This window comes from Populus trichocarpa, chromosome 3 (assembly GCF_000002775.5).
Source record: "Populus trichocarpa isolate Nisqually-1 chromosome 3, P.trichocarpa_v4.1, whole genome shotgun sequence".
Classification (NCBI taxonomy): Eukaryota; Viridiplantae; Streptophyta; class Magnoliopsida; order Malpighiales; family Salicaceae; genus Populus; species Populus trichocarpa.
In genome coordinates, this window is record NC_037287.2 from 11,337,057 (window position 1) to 11,354,426 (window position 17,370).

Below are 17,370 nucleotides of genomic sequence, written 5' to 3' on the forward strand. Positions count from 1 at the left end.
TTTAATACATTTCAATACAAAAAATATTTTAAAAAATAACCGCAACCACACTCAGATTAATCCAACATCATCTATAATATTTATATTAACTAACTTTAACAGGTAAAATCAAATCTAATAATACAAATATTACTTGGAAGCATTATGCAAAGGTTTTAAAAGTGTGCTATATTATAATAGGTTTTGCGATTCTAACTTTTAAAAATATCTTTTTTTTTAAAAAAAAACCTTTTAGTTGTGATTTTAATAAAATAAATTTTAAAAATATATTTAATTAAAACTGTTTCAAAATAAATTTTTACATGTAAAATAAATAAATAAAATCTGTATAAAGAAAAAAACATGTTATTTTATCTTTTATAAAACTAAAATTGAAAACACAATTACTTATAAAGTCAATGCAAAAAACAAAAATTATTCGGCTAAACAAACAGTTTTTTCCTCCGTGATTAAACAAAATACAGAAGCGAACACAAGCTTACTGTAAGCAGTCCGTGCCCTCTTATTAAATATTAGAACGGTCCCTACAGTACAAGGTGCAGGTTTGTTCTCGACAACTTCAACGACGATCATAATTTTTATCAGGACGAAGTTATACAGGACTGGAATCACAGTTGATCAAGAAGCAAATTTGAGCTATCTGCAAAACATGGTTCAATGATCTAAAACGCCAACTTGTTTACAAGAAAGACGAAGCTGCCATTAGCCTTTTGGGAGAGTGAGGTGGCATTGCTATCCACCACAGACCCATCGGGCCATCAAGTTGTTGAACTCAGAGAGGAAATCATAACTCCAATATGCATGTGATGTACGGATAATATTACCAGATCGTTTTAAATAACAAAGAAAGAAAAGCCTATTGAAGCCTGTAATTCCACTGCGTATTCCACAACATGACTCTATAACCAACCTAAGAAACACAAGAAAACCCCAATCACAAGTCTTTCTATTCCTAGTTTTCAACTAATCAAGTGTTACCAGAGAGTTCCTCAAACACAATGGAAACGCTACCCAAATAGAATGGGACAAAAAGGATGAAGAAATAAGTCAGTCATTTACATATTAGTGAAATATTGTAGACAATTCCGGCAGGGACGGTGTCATAGCAACGGTGCAAAGTTTCAGGGCATCAACAAGCACATCCACCTGACTGCGCCTGATTCTGGGAGGCAGATCCACCAGTAGACTTTAGGTTCACATCAACCATGTCCTCTTGCTTTGTTGAAGAAAGTGCCTCCATTCCTGGCAACGCTGCAGCAATTTTTCGGAACAAAGGCTGCACCAAATTTCATCAACAAAGAGATAAAATACCAGCAATAATAAATATTTAAACTGGTAAGTGCTGAATAAGAAAACTGCAGTCACATCAGGGACACTAAGGCATTGAATCCAAAATAACAAATTCAAATTCCAAGAAAGTTGTCAGGATAAAAAATAGCATTGATCTCTTTCAACTCCTAAGGCAAAATTGCTTAACTGTAGCTTTCTTCCAAACATTTACCCCCCTACATATAGAGATAAAAATATGTTGAGTCCAGATGTAGCTCAAATAATCATTAAATGCATGTTATTGGGCAACGACGGACACCTTCAAGAGATGGATAAATGAAAGATGGGAAGCCCATCCATCAGATTTCCTTCCTTCTCTTTGATATCCCAGACATGTAAAGATCCCTACCATTAGACAAGGTAGACATCTGGACTATATCTGGTTGATACTTTGTAACTGAGGGAAAAAGTTAATAGAATATGCAATTAGAAGGGAGGAGTGTGATCTTGTAAGAACTTGAGCAAATCCATAGCCAGGTTTGGAGCATAGTTCTTTTATCCCAAAGAGAATAATTAATTAGCCAACAACAGATTTAATATGCAAGCCTACTTTCCTAATGGGTTCGCTAAGGCAAAGGGAGGCAGAGAAGAGACATGGAACCCTTTGGACAAGTTGTGAGGAATTAAACATGTCATTTCCGGAAAAAAATGTCTTGATCACACAGAGAATGGCAAAAAATGTCATACCCCTAATCTACTCTCCATGGATTGAAAATGGAAAAAGACATACGATAGACCTGCAACTGATTTTTCATCCAGCTCAGACTTTCTTTGTTTTCTCCCCTTTCTCGCTTCTCAAAGACCATTGGCCATTAACTCAAAAAACATATTGGGCAAAGAATTGTGTTCATTTTAGGCTCATGAAAAACTCAACATTGTCAGGAGGCCGTATAGAGGAGGACAATGTGCTTGAGAGCATACCTTGATATTAAAACCAGCTTTTGCACTAGTTTCAATAAACATGACGTTAAGTTCACGAGCTTTAGCTTCTCCTTCTTCTATAGAAACTTGCCTGTCAAATCATCCATATAATGAAATGTTAATTAACATGAGGCAATGCAAATGAAAGACTGAAATGATCAGACTGCAGCAAAGGAAAACATCAAACAATTCACATCCCTCGGTATTTGTTAGGACCAAAAATTTACAAGCCAAAATGAGTGGCTAAGATCAAGCAAAAGTGGACCAGTAGGAAATAATTTCAGAAAACAGTGTTTCTACTTGAGTGTGTGAGACTGTGATCCAGAGCACACAGAGAGCATCAAAAACAGCGAACAATAACCATGGTAATGCTTGTCATTAAGCATTCACCTTTTCTCCACAAGGTCAGTTTTGTTCCCAACAAGGACAATGATGACGTCGCTGCCCCTCTCAGTGCGAACCTCTTCAATCCATTTTGAAGTATTCAGAAAGGATTGCCGACCTGAATCATGAACTATCAAGTTAGGAAACATCCACAAGACATGGATACCTTTTTCCAAACAAATAGTTTGAAAGTTTGTTTGATGAGTATAAAAGAAAAAAAGACCAATGAGTCTTGATTGCAATAAGAGAACATAACCAAACAAGTTTATAACTTCACGAAACCAACATGCCAATCAGGAAATTAGCAACAAGATAAGTGACTTGACTTGATCTCTTGAAGCACCAATTTATTTAAGATGGATAAATGACACTTAAAAAACTTCATACTTGCAACGTCAAATACAATGACAGCAACTGAGGAATCTCTAATGTAACTTGGAATGAGGCTTCTGAATCTTTCTTGTCCAGCTGTATCCCTGCAAGCATACAGAAGCAAAAGGTCGATCATCCACAAAGGAGGAGTTTCCATGAGAAATAGTAAGCCACACAAAAATCAATAAGAATGAGGATCGATAATACATGCATGTGCATTTGTGTAACTATATATACAAAAAGATAGGTCTGTGCATACACATATACATTGGCCTATACAAAATACTGCAATCAGATTTATGAAGATAGTGATAGTAATATGGTCCCTCACATCTACTAATGTGCAAATCTCCATTCCTAGTTCTTTAAGAATGCCTATCCCTCACAAGGCAGTGCTATGTCAACTCTTGATTTATCTTCCTTAATGGATTGCCATTCATTTTGACTCAATACAAAGCTTCTGCAATCATAAAATTTGTGCATATTTTTTGGAAGAGAAATAGCACTCCTTTAAAGCCCACAACATTATTTATTTTCTCTGTTTTACAGCATTTTGTTGTCTGTGCGGACATGAATGAGCACTAGAAATTCCCTTGCAACTGAACGCAATAACACATTGCTAAATAAATCATGGTACTGATATAGTTACGCAAGCCATTCAATATTAATCCTGTCCACCGAGAACTGAATAGATAAAGCCCCTTTCAAGAAAAGAGTTCAGTGCAGGATTCACGCACAAAAGCAATATGCATATTGCATTTCTAACACAAAAACAAAAAATCAGTTCCGTGAGGTGATGGATCTAACCACAACTGCAAACGAATAGTTCTGTCTTCGAGGTACATGGTCTTTGATAGAAAATCAATGCCAATGGTAGCCTGTTCATCAGTTCCAAGATACATATAAGTTAGATCAACAGCACAGACTAACTACTTTCGAAATAACGAATAAGCAAATCATAGTGACTACAAAAAAGGCCCCTTCATCTGACCAACTTCCCAAAAAAATGAAGAACGAAAACACCGAGGCAGGAATAACAGAGATTGAACATCAACAAGGGCAAAGCTCTTAACTTATAGTTACGATTTTCTAACGACTAAGTATCCCCATTTTATACCAAAAACAAAAACCCAGAAAACAATATGATTCCTTGATTGTTGAAAGAAGAAAGGTCTAAAAAAAAGAAGATCGAGTTTAATTATGAGATAGTGGGATCTTTCAAAGAACAAGTAACTTCAATACACAAAAATGGGTATATCAAAACAATAGTACAAATCAGCCAACAAAAAAAAATCTGAGTGCGAGGCACAGAATAATGATATGGGTTTTACCTGGTAGGTGTTATCGAATTTATCATACATGAAGCGAGTGATGATGCTTGTTTTACCGACTGATTGGTCTCCCAAGAAGACCAGTTTGTACTTTGCAAGAGCTGAAACTGGTGCCATTATTTATTTAATATTTTCAGGGATCTGTATAATAGTTGATCAGCCAAATCGGAGAGAGGAGGAGATCTATAGGAGTGGGTATGTGCTTTTTAAAATTTTGTGTCTGTGATTGGTGATGGAGCAGGGGAGAAGTTACCTAGGAAGAGAAGCCCGATTTTGGTATTTGATTTATTGCTAACAGGTCGAGTCGGGTTAGAGTTTTGGCTGTTCGGATCCTCGAGGGTCTTTACCAAAATGAAAAAAAAAAAAAAAAAAAACAAGAAGAGCAAAATACTGTCTCGGTCACGAACATTTTATACCGGAAGGGATTTATCATTTTTCTTGCGATTTTTTAACTTCGGAGATACTTCTTAGACAAAATTATTTTGAATATATTACTATTTTTTCAGAAAGCGTTGTTATATATAATTTTAAAATTCTTTTTTATGTTTATTTGACATTGAAAAATATTTTTTAAAATATTAACTTTAAACAAAAAAAATAATATCAGCATGTTTTTTTTTTGTTGTAGTAGTGATTATTTTTAAAAATATTTTTTTATTTATAAATATATTAAAATAATATTTTATTATTTTTAAAAATTTATTTTTAATATTAACACATCAAAATAATATAAAAACATAAAAAAATTAATTTTAAACAAAAAAAATTTAATCAACCTTTTTTGTTAAATTTTTTTAAAAAAATTTCAAAATAAAATTTTTAGTGTTTTTAGATAATTTTAATATACTAATATCAAAAATAATTTTTTTAAAAAAATATATTTTAAAAAATAATCATCGTTATGTTCTCAAAAAATTATATATTTTCAAAAAATTATTACTAACATGCTTATTTCCTCTCTTTCCTCCATCTTCCCTTCATTCCTTAAGCAAAATTTACTGCTGTGTATTTTTTTATATTAATTCAATTTAAGAATATTTATTTGTGAAACAAATACGAAATCTCAGTTCACAAAGATTCAAATCCTAAAAAACTCTATTTGTTCGTTTAAATTTAGGGTTTCAGGGGCTTGGTTTCCAATGATTTCTCAAGAATCTAATCTACTTTAATTTTTATAATCGGTCAGTTCTAACTTTCTAAAGAAATTTGCTTTGCTATGCTCCTCTACTATGGGCTCTGCGCCTTTATTGGCATGTAATGACAAATTTCCATGAAGTGTGTAAATTTACTATAGGCTCAACTATATTAAAATTTATTTCATATTAATTATTATTTGTTTTTGTGTTTGGAATTACTTTTAAGTATATTTTAAAATTGTGTTTGAATTTAAAAATTATTAAATTAAATTTTTTAAATTTTCGGATAATTTTGACGTGTTAATATGAAATATAAAATATCTATAAAAAATTATTTTATTATATTTTTAAATAAAAAATATTTTATAAAAAGTATTATGTATCGTAATATCAATTACCTTATTAATATGATGAAGATTTTGTTTGTTTTTATATTTTAAAAATAATTTTTTTATATATTTTTTTACATTAAATTAATTTTGTTTTGGTATTTTTAAATTATTTTAAGATTATTTTAATGTGTTAATATTAAAAATAAATTTTTAAAATAAAAAATATTATTTTAATATATTTTAAAATAAAAAATACTTTAAAAAACTAAATAAAGCATGAATTTTCCGCAGAGTTGAAAACTTTGCCGTTCTATCTTGATTCTCGTTCAAGGTATTATAACCACTGCCAAAATTGTATAGAAAAAATAAAATAAAAAACACAAATCAATTCATGATTTGTTGAGAGAAATAAAGAGAATTAATGGAAATTGAATCTTGCTCGACAAAATGGAAATTCAGATCTTCACTTCATATAAATGGGTGATAAAACTTCAACTCATCATGTACATGTTTCAAGGGATGGTGAAATTATTCATACTGCTGGGTATAAGAATCCGGCTCATTAGGATGATATAGGAGACATTTTTCTCTCATGGGAGCACAGAACATTTTCTTCAGTTTAATGAAAAATCCGAGCCTGATTATATATTCACATATATTATTTATTATTGTATTTCATCGTGTATATTTCTCGAATCATTGATCTTTTAAAATAATATTTATATCTATATTTAATAATGTATGGAAGCTATGGAAAATCCAATAATTTATGGACATATATTGTATTAATTCTAAAATATCAATTGCAATTATTAAAAAAATTATATATTTTCTTAACGAGGAATCCCCAAACCTACAAGGAAAAGGAAGTTTTCAGGGTTTTAGCCAGGGTTTGGTTTTACTTTTACCTCTCAAATTCTCTCTTCACTGCATTGAACGCCCAGTTCCTCAAACCAAACCGAGTGGCATCACTTCATTTTAAGGCGTGTCCAAGCTTTACACTGCACGAGGGGTTGCTTCAATTTCCTGTAAGAACTCGAAACTCGAAGCAACTTTTTCACTTTTTTCCCCCACTTTCTCATTGTTTATCTTTGAATTGGGTTTTATCTCATATTTGATGCTCACCTTTGTAATATTAATGTTCATTATAAACCCAAAAATGACCTAAAAAGAGGGTTGTTCTTGATTTCACCATCACCAAATGCATCGTCGCCTTGCAATATTCACCTACAAAGTCCTCGTTAACACTAACCCTATTCCAATCACAACAGCCACCAGCACTACCCTTTTGTACTCTCAATGCAATCCCTTAAACCCTAGGACTAATGGGTTTGCTTTCTTTCGCTTACTATCATTCACTCCGGGGCACAGGCGTGCGCAGGACCCTGATGACCCATCCAACCTGATGAAGGAAGATGGTGTCTCAGTTTGCTCTCAAATGTGGATAGAGAATTTTCGAGAACCAGATAGAATTGTGAGCAATTTGACCACTTATCTTCGCCGTTTTGAACTGTGGGTATTGGCTTATCAGAAAGTGTGTGCTGATGACATGGGAGCCTATATGCCCCGTAGTGCGATACAAAGGTCTGCATTGGAGGACTTGTTAGCTCTTAGAAATGCAGTTCTTGATAATAGGTTTAAGTGGGGTGCTAGGTTGGATTTTCTTATAAAGTCTCCGAAGGATAAGACTGACTATCAATCTTTGTCAAAGAGGAAGATTAAGGCAATTTTGACAACCACACAACCGGCAGCATTTCAGGATAAGATAGTTCAGGAGGTGTTATTTATGATTTTGGAGCCGATATATGAAGCACGGTTTTCGCAAAAGTCTTTTGCTTTTAGACCTGGTAGAAATGCACATACGGTGTTGAGGGTGATTAGGAGGAATTTTGCTGGGTATCTGTGGTATATAAAAGGGGATTTCAGCACAATATTGGATGGAATGAAGGTGGGGTTAGTGATAAGTGCTTTAATGAGGGATGTGAGGGATAAGAAAGTGATTGATTTGATAAAGGCAGCATTGACTACCCCTGTGATCACGAGTCGCATGGAAGAGCCAAAGAAGAAGACGAAGAGGAAGTATCAAAAGAAGAGGGTTTTGGCAGAGGATGAGCCAAAGCCAGATCCATATTGGCTAGACACCTTTTTTGGGTTTGCACCAGAGGAGGCAGAGAAGATTCCTTCATGGGGACACTGTGGGATACTCAGTCCTCTTTTGGCTAACATCTGCTTAGATGAATTGGACCAGTGGATGGAGGGTAAGCTTAAGGAGTTTTATCGTCCTTCAAAGAGTGATGTCATATGGAATAGTCCAGAAGGGGAAGCAGAACAGGGGAATACATCCTGGCCAGAATTTGTGCCGACAAGTGGCCCAGACAAAACCAGGAAGATGGATTATGTAAGATACGGGGGTCACATCCTGATTGGTGTGCGAGGACCGAGAGCAGATGCAGCCACATTGAGGAAGCAATTGATTGAGTTTGTTGATCAGAAATACATGCTCAAGGTTGACAATGAGAGCCTCCCAATTGAGCACATAACTAAAGGTATAATGTTTCTTGATCATGTATTGTGCCGAAGAGTTGTGTATCCAACTCTACGGTACACTGCCACTGGTGGGAAGATCATTAGTGAAAAAGGTGTGGGCACCCTTTTGTCAGTCACAGCAAGCTTGAAACAATGCATTAAGCAATTTAGGAAGTTGAACTTTCTGAAGGGGGACAGGGATCCAGACCCACAGCCTTGTTTTAGAATGTTCCATGCCACTCAATCTCATACAAATGCACAAATGAACAAATTTTTGTCAACAATGGTTGAGTGGTTTAGATATGCTGACAATCGGAAGAAAATTGTGAACTTCTGTTCATACATTATAAGGGGTTCACTTGCAAAGCTATATGCTGCAAAATACAAGCTGCGTTCACGTGCAAAGGTGTATAAGATTGGTTCCCGGAATCTGAGTCGTCCTTTGAAGGAGAAGAAAGGGTCTTCACCTGACTACCACAATTTGCTACGAATGGGCCTCGCCGAGTCAATTGATGGGCTTCAGTACACCAGGATGTCTCTTGTACCTGAGACTGATTACACCCCATTTCCAAGTAATTGGATACCTGATCATGAGAAGGCATTGCTTGAATATATAAGCCTTGATGATCCAAAAACTCTCGAGGATCAACGATGTAGCATTAGAAAGCAAGGTCTGGTTTCATCTCAGGACTACATTTCAATGCTTGTTTGGAACTACAAGCGAAACGCTATTGCGATGGATCAGCTTTCCCTCATAAAAAGTGGTGGAAATAACACAGAAAAAGAACAACAGTTGCTTTTGGGCTCTGATAAAGATACTTATGATCAGAAAAGCAAAGAAGAGGAAGAACATGAAGATGGGTTTGACGTGGCAGAAATCTAAGGTAATTGTTGTATCATTCCGTGCTTGACTGGCAAAATTTCTGTTGTTGGATTGATCTTATTAAGAGGAACAGTTTCTTCCGCAATAAGTTAAATTGTTTATGATTAGAGAATATGAACTTCTTGGATAAATTTAAATATATTTAGTCAATTTGAAGTGCAAAATACTCCATTTAATTGCCACTGGCTGCAATTTCATTGACTTTGGTTTTCCATTTTGCTTTGGGTCTATTTGTTTGAATTGATGTGGATCATTATGATGAGGTTGTGAGATATTTGAATAACTCTACACAGGATCCAAATTTGAACTTATTATGTATCTTGTATTTCTTACAGCAGAGTTGTTGTGAAAATTACTTAGCAACATCTTTTTCTCTTTTTGGAATTTTTAGTACAATTTCTGTTATGAGTGCCATTCATGGATTCTGTTTGAAATAGTAGAGGGTATGCCATTGATTTAAATCCTACTCTGCTTTCTTTGCCTTACTTTTATGCTTTTGTTTGTCACTACTCGCTTCCTTATTCACTCTCCTTTTTGTTTCCAAGCCTTCACCCCCTCTAAGATTTGTGTACTTTGTCCTATTACTGGTTGACCAATTTCATGGGGTGTGTTGAATTTTGACCCCCTAGGTCCATAATTTCTAACATCTTGGATTATGTATTGGGTTTTACTATTTCAGTTGTTCTTTTTGTTCATTACACATATATTGTCTTATTTTTACTCTGCAAATATTGAGGCACATTTAATTTGGTGACTTCATAAAAACCCTTATTGGGTTCAAGATCCAACAACACCATGGTCAATAGCTCTATGCCTCCAAGGAGGATTGTGAAATATATATATTTTTTATGAAATTAGGATTCTAAATTCTGACATTAAATGCAAGTTATATGATTCTGATTTTGATGCTGTCTTATCTCAGGGGGCTCTGGTGTTGCATTTGGAAATTTCCTGGAGATAGGACCACATTTACTTGGGATAGTTCTTTGATGTTGAGTTGAGACGTCACCTGAGCACTGCAATTTGCTAAGAATTGTCCTCATCGAGTCAATTGACAGGCTTCAGTGTACCAGGATGTCTCTTGCCAGACTGATTGTGTCATTTCCATGTAATTGGATACCTAATCAGGAGAAGGCTTTGCTTGAATATTTGAGCTCGACGATCCAAAAATTCAGGAGGATCAAAGATTTTGCTGATGTTGCTAGGAGAACAAGGGCTGGTCTCTCCTCAATTAATACTAAATTTTGATGCTGTTTTGAAACTACAAGCGAAATGCTATTCTGATGGATCAGCTTCTGCTCATTAAGTGGTGGAAATATCGAAGAAACAGAGCAACAGTTTCTGCTGGGTTCTGGTCATGATAATCATGATTAGAAAATCAAAGAAGCAGAGAGGAACACAAAGAAGGGTGTCACGTGGCAGAAATGTGAGGTAACTTTTGAATTATTCTGTGGTTGACGGGCAAGATTCTCAGTAATTGGATTCATACTGTTTAGAGATAGCAAGATAGAACGGTTTTATCTTTAAGAAATAAGCTAATTAAGCTCATGATTAAGGGATATGAAGTTTCTTGCATGAATATATTTTTTTCAATTTTAAAGTTCAGGAGAGTCCATTGAGCCTGTAGCTGCAATTTTGGTGTCAATTGGTCTTACATTTTGCTTGGACCTACCTGTTTACTCTGACTGCATTTTGATGATGTGTTCGAGAGATCTTTGGATGATTCTAAGCAAGATTTAATTCTGAGCTTTTTAAATATCCTGCATTTTGATATTTCAGGTTGCGAGAAAATTTACTCTGCACTTCTTTTTGTGGGAAGTGGTTCAGTCTGTCCTTGTATAACGATGCAGTTCATGGATGTACACAGTCGTTACATTCATTTCCCTCCTCCTCCTCCTCCTCCTCCATATAAATGTTGTTATAACTAGTGCTGTCCAAGGATTCTTTTTTTCTAAATGGCTATTTATGCTAGTGGCTTCAAACCTCGTTTGCAGTCATTTTTTGCCCTACTTTTATGGTTCTGTTTTTCACCGACTGCTTCCCTTGTTTACTCTCCTTTCTCTCTGCTTCCTTGTAAATACCAGCTTGTTCGTACACCAAGATTCTAATTAAATCCACTAAAAATAAGATACAACTAGTAAATTACTCTTTTTTGAGGAGCTATTGCAGGTAAAATTAAAACGTGGGTTGTATAAACTGACTTTAAGATTTAAGGTTTAGGGTTTATTATTACCTATCTGACTTTCAAGAAATCACCCATCAGTGACTTGCACAGACACAGACGGAGCTGATGCTCCTTATATGTGAATTTCAGCTGTTCTCATTCCATGAAAAACTATATACCAAAAACAATCCACAAGGACATTCCAAAATGGTCGACAATTTTTGTCCAGATTTGAGACAAGGTCATTCAGTAAAGATGCTCATCAGCCAATTTGCGGGCTAGAAATATTAATACCAGCTGAAATCAAGCGATCAGCAATTTAGAAGAAACAGAGGAACACGCATGGCAAATAAACGGTTGCCCAACTTACAGTCAAATCTGCAAACGTAACAGGACTGAATATATATGAAACATATACAGGAGCAACTTCTCGGGCTTATTTTGTTGGCAAAGACGGGGGAAGAAAGGATCCATGGAGATCCAACATTTTAGCCATGGGCTTCCATTGATTCTACGCAGTCAATTAGAAAGGAATAGAAAGCTTGGGCTAGATGAAAAGCAGTTTATTGGCTGCGCCATGCACTCCATTATAAGACGATCAAATTCCTGTTCTCTAGCAAAGATAGCCGAGCTCCATCTCTAAACAAAGAGAAGGTCCGCCACGACCCTCAAAGGAAAGAAGGGGAACGACCTGGCGTGGTTACAAATAGCATGAGAGTTTCAGTGATTTTGCTCAGGATCGTGCTTCGATAAAGATAGTTCACTCGGCCGAACTCCATCTTATCGACTGAAATTGATAGACCATTTGCTCAACTTGATTGGCTTTGGACAGTTTCTGATTTCGAGCTATGGGGGTTTGAGGATGAAGATAACGCCGCCGTTGTTGCTCACTGGCGCTATTAAGGATGTCATTGCAGGCCTATAACAGAATGCATACAACTCGACCAACACTAATACAATTTCTAACAATAATTTTTTAACAATAATCTTCTTAGCTGTGAAGAGCTAAGAAGATTATATTGTTTGCTTATATAATTTTTTTTTTAAAAAAAACATCCACGTGTTTAAAATCATTGATCTTTGAAAATTATATAGTTTTTCATTAATGATTCATTCCACAACTATTTTAATATTAAAGGAATATAGTGCAAAGCTCTAAGTTTGTGTATAAAAATCTTTGCAAAAATTAATTAATCGTTATAAATTGTATACAAATATTATCTTTGTAATATTCTAAATAACGGGGCACAACAACGAGTTATTAGTCTAAAAATTGCAAGCTAATATAATAATAATAAAAAAACCCTAGCATAACTTGCATGAGCTATTTCTCTTTGCGTGTGTGCGCATGTGTGCAGACAGCTTGTGATCTAAATCGTTGAATTATATATTTTTTATTATTAGTGTGAATATTCGAGTTAGCTTGTATATATCTCAATTAATTTTACAAGTTTTAAAATTAATAATAATTATATAAATATCTAGTAGATTTAAAAATATGTGAGATTAACCATCTAGGTGGTGGCCCAGTGGTAATATTAATAGCTTTAAAAATATGTGAGATTCAAACTATATTATGGATAATTATTGGCCCACAACAGTTGTTAATGCACAGTGTTGAAAAGGACAAGGACCTGTTGCAATATTTATGAAACTATACGGACTTATTGCAATATTTATGAAGAGTTTCATTTGGTTGTAGTTTTTCTGCTGGTGTTGGCCGAATGATAAAGAACCAATCATCTCTCTCCTCTCTCTTTTTGTTTAGTTTTTTCTTTGGAGTGTTTAATATGAACAGTAACTGGAACCCATTTCAAGCCATGATCTTCAGCCCATTCCCTTATTTTGTATAAGTCATTTACGGCCGTGAATCTTTCTGGGGCCAAGCTGTTTTTTCCGATGGAGAAATTCCATGGTAAGGGCTTCAGAAAGCTTTTAATTATATAAGATCGTTGACATTTTACCTCCGAGACATGGCTTCTTTATCAACAAGAAATTCCATCCTCCTTCGATACCGTTGGGGAATAGAACCAAGGCCATGTCTTCATTATTCTTGCCAGAAAGTTTCTCTGAAAAGAACTTCTCGGCAATAGGAACCCCTCCATTGAGATTTATCTATTACAAACCAAAGGAGAACTGATCAACGTTAAAATTGATCAACGTTGATCAATTCAATACTGATAGAACATCATTTCCGTCCTCCTAATTACCATCCATTTAAAATTTTATTACAATTTATTAATATACATGATCAACGTTTAAACTTGGAAACAAATATGAAGCACAAACGAGATTAAAAGAATACCTCTCAACTGAGTTTTCACGAGAAGAAACTGCCATTCCTTGATGTGAAGCCTCAGACAGCAAAAGGGGCTGCTCTCTTTGAGATATATGAAGAATCCTGTCCTTCTTCAAGTGCGTGTTGAACAAGAGGTCTAGGCGCTGAAGATATATGAAAGACAATCTATGGAAGGGGAGCAAAGTATACGGGGATGACTAACCATGTTAATCACGGACATCCACAGAGGTGTTTCAATGTCAAGTTATTAGTACGGCTGGGGCTCTACACTACAGGAGCCTGCACAAAGATTATTTTTTCCCTGGTTAATTCCTGATTCCTCTGTTTATTTATTTATTTATTTTAATATGCATGGATTATTTTAAGAAAAAAAAAACCTAGCTGACATTCTTTCAATTCTAACATATAATTTTATCCTTCTCTTTTCGACTATAACTCTGTAATAGCTTGAATTATACTCGAATATGTCTGGAAAGACAAAAAAATCGAAAGTGACAGTTCCAAATAGCAATTTTCAGAGAAGGCATCATCATCATCATCATCATCAAATATAACTTCGATTTTAGACAACACGTTCCGATCATAGAATACACTAATGAATTATGATTGCATTTTTCTTAAGTGATTGTTCCAATATTTTAATAATATTACATACTCATGTTTTAGTTAAATGTAACGTAATGCCACAGCCCCTAGAACCAAATTGATATCGTCGATTATGAGCCCACGCGCTTGATATCAACCCACAAGCAGCTTCAAGGTGAAGATACATAAGTTCACGTGGAAAAGAATTATTCAGGTAAATCATAATCCTTCTAGTTACCAAAGAAATTATTCAAGCAGCAGGTTTCACAGCAGCTTCCTGCTTATCAAGTTCTTCCAGAGCTGTCCACAAATTTGGATCTTCATAATCCTTTATAATAAGTGTAGGCTTTGCCTCCATCAATAGATGCTCTGGATTTCTGGTAGTTAAACCAACGACAGGCATCCCGGCTGCCACTCCAGCTTTTATGCCTGAAACAGAATCCTAACCAAGGAAAAACAGAACACAAATTTAGGAAAATCTCGCAAGCTGCAGAAGCTTAGAAAATAACGCTGCCAGGAAGAAGGCTGACCTCGCACACAAAGGTATGGTCCTTTGACACATTGAGCACTTCAAGAGCCTTCAAGTAGGGTTCTGGGTGTGGTTTGGCGTGCTCACAATCATCCCCAAGGATAACAGCATCAAAAAAATCAGAGAGGCCCAGAAGTGAGATCATAAGTTCAGCATTTGCTCTTGGAGCATTGGTAACTGCAGCCCGTTTCAGCCCATGATCTTCAACCCATTTCTTCAATTTATATATTCCATTTACAGGCTTCAGTTGCTCAGATGCCAATCTGTTTTGCATAGAATAAGTTATACGGTTTAACCAAGAGAAAATCTCAACACATGAACTGAACTAGCAGGTGATCTACCTTCGAAACATCGTTTCCTTATCGTCCATGAATTTTAAGCCTCGTTGGAGATCATCGGGAAAGAGGAGCAAAGCAATATCCTCATTATGCTTCCCGGCAATATTCTTAACAAAGAATTCCTCCGTAATTGGGACCCCATCATTGAAATTTATCTGGTAGACAATGCAAAGTGATTAAGTCTCTAATCTGGATTAATTTTCAAAAGTATAGCTCAAGTGAAAGGTCATATGTCTCTATCAATTAGACAGCATGATTTGAGATATTCTCACCACCTTAAGGAAAGAACATGTCCTCTTACACTTTTCCATGGTGTGATGCACAAGTGTGTAAAAGAAACATTAAGATCACAACACAATCAAGACCTGAGTTTTCCGCATAGAAGCATTACCTCTTGAAGCATTTCTCGGAAGGCATAGTAGTGGAGGGGATCTGAATCGCATAGAGTCCCATCAACATCAAATAGTACAGCTTCCAATGGAGCAAGCTTGGAGAGAGAAATTTTACTGCTTAAAGACAACAGCATGAGATTATGAGCTAACAATAAAGAATCCCGGACCACAAAAAACACACAGCTTTTATCTTGACAGGTCTGGCACCAGCTTATCTGCCAGCTACTTAGGCATCGAAATAGCATCAAGAACCAGTGTTAAAACCACTCTGTCACTAGATTTGAGTCACTTTTCGTCATTCAAGTTTATTCACTTTCTTCCAATATTACAGTATTTGACAAAGGGGAAAAAAAGAATAAACTTGTCCATTTCAGTTTGTTTTTGTCAGGTCCAACTCTGTGATAATAGCATAAAAGCATAATCAACCATGGAACTGGATGATGTTGACTCCTAACTATTGCACCCAGGTTTGGTGTTAGCTTTCAAGTAATAACAGGAAAGTTGCTTGCAGCAATCCATTTCCAGCCTAAAATTGAAAACGTCTCGCTAAAAGCATCAATAGTCATAGTTCCTGATAAGTTATAGTGAGAAGAACCAAAGAGTTGATACATACATATTTGGGGCTGGCTGTCAGGGGAAACTTATAAAACCAGCACCCTAGCACAAGCTCACATCTTCAGATGAGCCTAACTGTTAAGACCTCAGGCCGAAAATACTATTTCGATAATTAAAAATCAGGGGAGGTGGATACAATTTAATAAGTTGTGCCCTAAATACTCCTTCAATAAGTTTGGATCAAATAGTGAATATTATTATATCAACAGAAACCAGGCTGCCAGACTAATGTTGCCCTTTTTTGACATTCAGCCATAACCCTTTAATATTTCTTCTTAAACATCAATGCAGGGAGCAGCCATGACCTTTGATCATGATAATTCCACAGCCATAATTCCGCTCTCTTTTTTGATGAATTATACCGACATCATTGTCACAAGAAAAATGAGGCAAAGAGGAAAAAAAAACATTGCCTTGTCAAACTCGGTATATTCAGAGCAATGCATGCGGTAATAGCAAACCGATCGCAGAAAAAACCAATACATGTATTATGGTTCTTAAAAAAGAAATTATGAAAATCAAGTCCAACAAACCAGGAAGATAGCCATAAGCTAGAGAGATCATAACTCCAAGAAAAATAAAAGAGAAGAACACGATGATGGTGATCCAACCAAGCATTTAAAAGAAGCCAATAAAATACAAATAGGAAGAAAGAGAGATGAGAAAAACTGACGTATCAGAAACAGTCATGATTTGATGCCCTTGGAAATACAGAAGCCTCTCTCTCTCTCTCTCTCTCTCTCTTTGCTCTTGAAAAACAACAAATGCCTTTGGCAAAGGTCGTTAATCTAAATAGAGAACCAATGAGGAGATTCCAGACCAGCTGGCTACTTGCCTGTCATTTGCATTTGTTCTTCTGTTATTTGCCCACGTGACCCTTATCTCTATTATTATTATTATTATTATAGCCCCCAAGTTTTCTACGAATGTTGATTGATCTCTCCTTTTCCTAATTTCTTTGGATTATAGGCAATTATAATTTATTTTTTTACCGAATAATCTTCTTCAAGTAAGTTGTTATTAATTAGTTGAAAAATCTCATAGATTATTGTTGAAATTCTTGGATATATAAATATTTGAAAAAATAAATTTATTAAACTTACTCACACCCAACTTTGGTGTGAACTTGATTGTTCTTTTGAAATAATTAAAATATAGTAATTATTAGTGAAAAATATCAGGAGAAGTAATTTTTTTTCAATAAAATTAGCGTTGTTTAAACAATTCAATCTTT

The 17,370-nt window shown here is 35.2% G+C and overlaps 3 protein-coding genes across 5 annotated transcripts; 1 reads left to right on the forward strand and 2 right to left on the reverse strand.

Moving 5' to 3' along the window:
- Window positions 1-787: 787 nt before the first annotated feature.
- On the reverse strand, window positions 788-4,699 carry LOC18096922 (ras-related protein RABH1b). The gene is made up of 6 exons (XM_006385538.3): window positions 4,338-4,699; window positions 3,814-3,884; window positions 3,022-3,110; window positions 2,641-2,752; window positions 2,251-2,341; window positions 788-1,276 (listed from the first exon to the last, which is right to left on the reverse strand). The coding sequence occupies exons 1-6, from the start codon at window positions 4,452-4,454 to the stop codon at window positions 1,130-1,132; spliced, it is 627 nt and encodes a 208-aa protein (XP_006385600.2). The 5' UTR covers window positions 4,455-4,699; the 3' UTR covers window positions 788-1,129.
- Window positions 4,700-6,577: 1,878 nt separating this feature from the next.
- On the forward strand, window positions 6,578-11,223 carry LOC112326780 (nuclear intron maturase 2, mitochondrial-like). 3 transcript variants are annotated; one of them, XR_002980671.2, is made up of 3 exons: window positions 6,578-9,215; window positions 10,137-10,645; window positions 10,994-11,223. XR_002980671.2 is itself a non-coding variant. In XM_024596376.2 (3 exons), exon 2 carries the CDS (start codon window positions 7,211-7,213, stop codon window positions 9,212-9,214), a length of 2,004 nt encoding a protein of 667 aa, XP_024452144.1. In that variant the 5' UTR covers window positions 6,583-6,833; window positions 7,177-7,210; the 3' UTR covers window position 9,215; window positions 10,137-10,987. The 3 variants fall into 3 exon arrangements, 2 of the variants coding, with proteins under 2 accessions (XP_024452143.1, XP_024452144.1); XM_024596376.2 differs by lacking the exon at window positions 10,994-11,223 and having other exon boundaries at window positions 6,583-6,833; window positions 7,177-9,215; window positions 10,137-10,987; XM_024596375.2 differs by lacking the exon at window positions 10,994-11,223 and having other exon boundaries at window positions 10,137-10,987.
- A 3,034-nt stretch (window positions 11,224-14,257) lies between these two features.
- LOC18096924 (haloacid dehalogenase-like hydrolase domain-containing protein Sgpp) lies at window positions 14,258-16,967 on the reverse strand. Its single transcript, XM_006385540.3, has 5 exons — window positions 16,810-16,967; window positions 15,521-15,635; window positions 15,133-15,284; window positions 14,793-15,054; window positions 14,258-14,704 (listed from the first exon to the last, which is right to left on the reverse strand). Exons 1-5 carry the CDS (start codon window positions 16,824-16,826, stop codon window positions 14,513-14,515), a joined length of 738 nt encoding a protein of 245 aa, XP_006385602.3. The 5' UTR covers window positions 16,827-16,967; the 3' UTR covers window positions 14,258-14,512.
- Window positions 16,968-17,370: the final 403 nt, after the last annotated feature.

Bases quoted from the DNA above. Each gene is read 5' to 3' on its own strand.
- LOC18096922 (XM_006385538.3), bottom strand. From the start codon at position 4,454: ATGGCACCAGTTTCAGCTCTTGCAAAGTACAAACTGGTCTTCTTGGGA. The intron at 3,885-4,337 runs GTAAAACCCATA...ACTGATGAACAG, and splicing joins AATTCGATAACACCTACCAG to GCTACCATTGGCATTGATTT. The intron at 3,111-3,813 runs GTTAGATCCATC...GTATGCTTGCAG, and splicing joins ACTATTCGTTTGCAGTTGTG to GGATACAGCTGGACAAGAAA.
- LOC112326780 (XM_024596375.2), top strand. From the start codon at position 7,007: ATGCATCGTCGCCTTGCAATATTCACCTACAAAGTCCTCGTTAACACT.
- LOC18096924 (XM_006385540.3), bottom strand. The intron at 15,285-15,520 runs GTAATGCTTCTA...ATTGTCTACCAG, and splicing joins TCCGAGAAATGCTTCAAGAG to ATAAATTTCAATGATGGGGT. The intron at 14,705-14,792 runs GTCAGCCTTCTT...TTCCTTGGTTAG, and splicing joins ACCATACCTTTGTGTGCGAG to GATTCTGTTTCAGGCATAAA.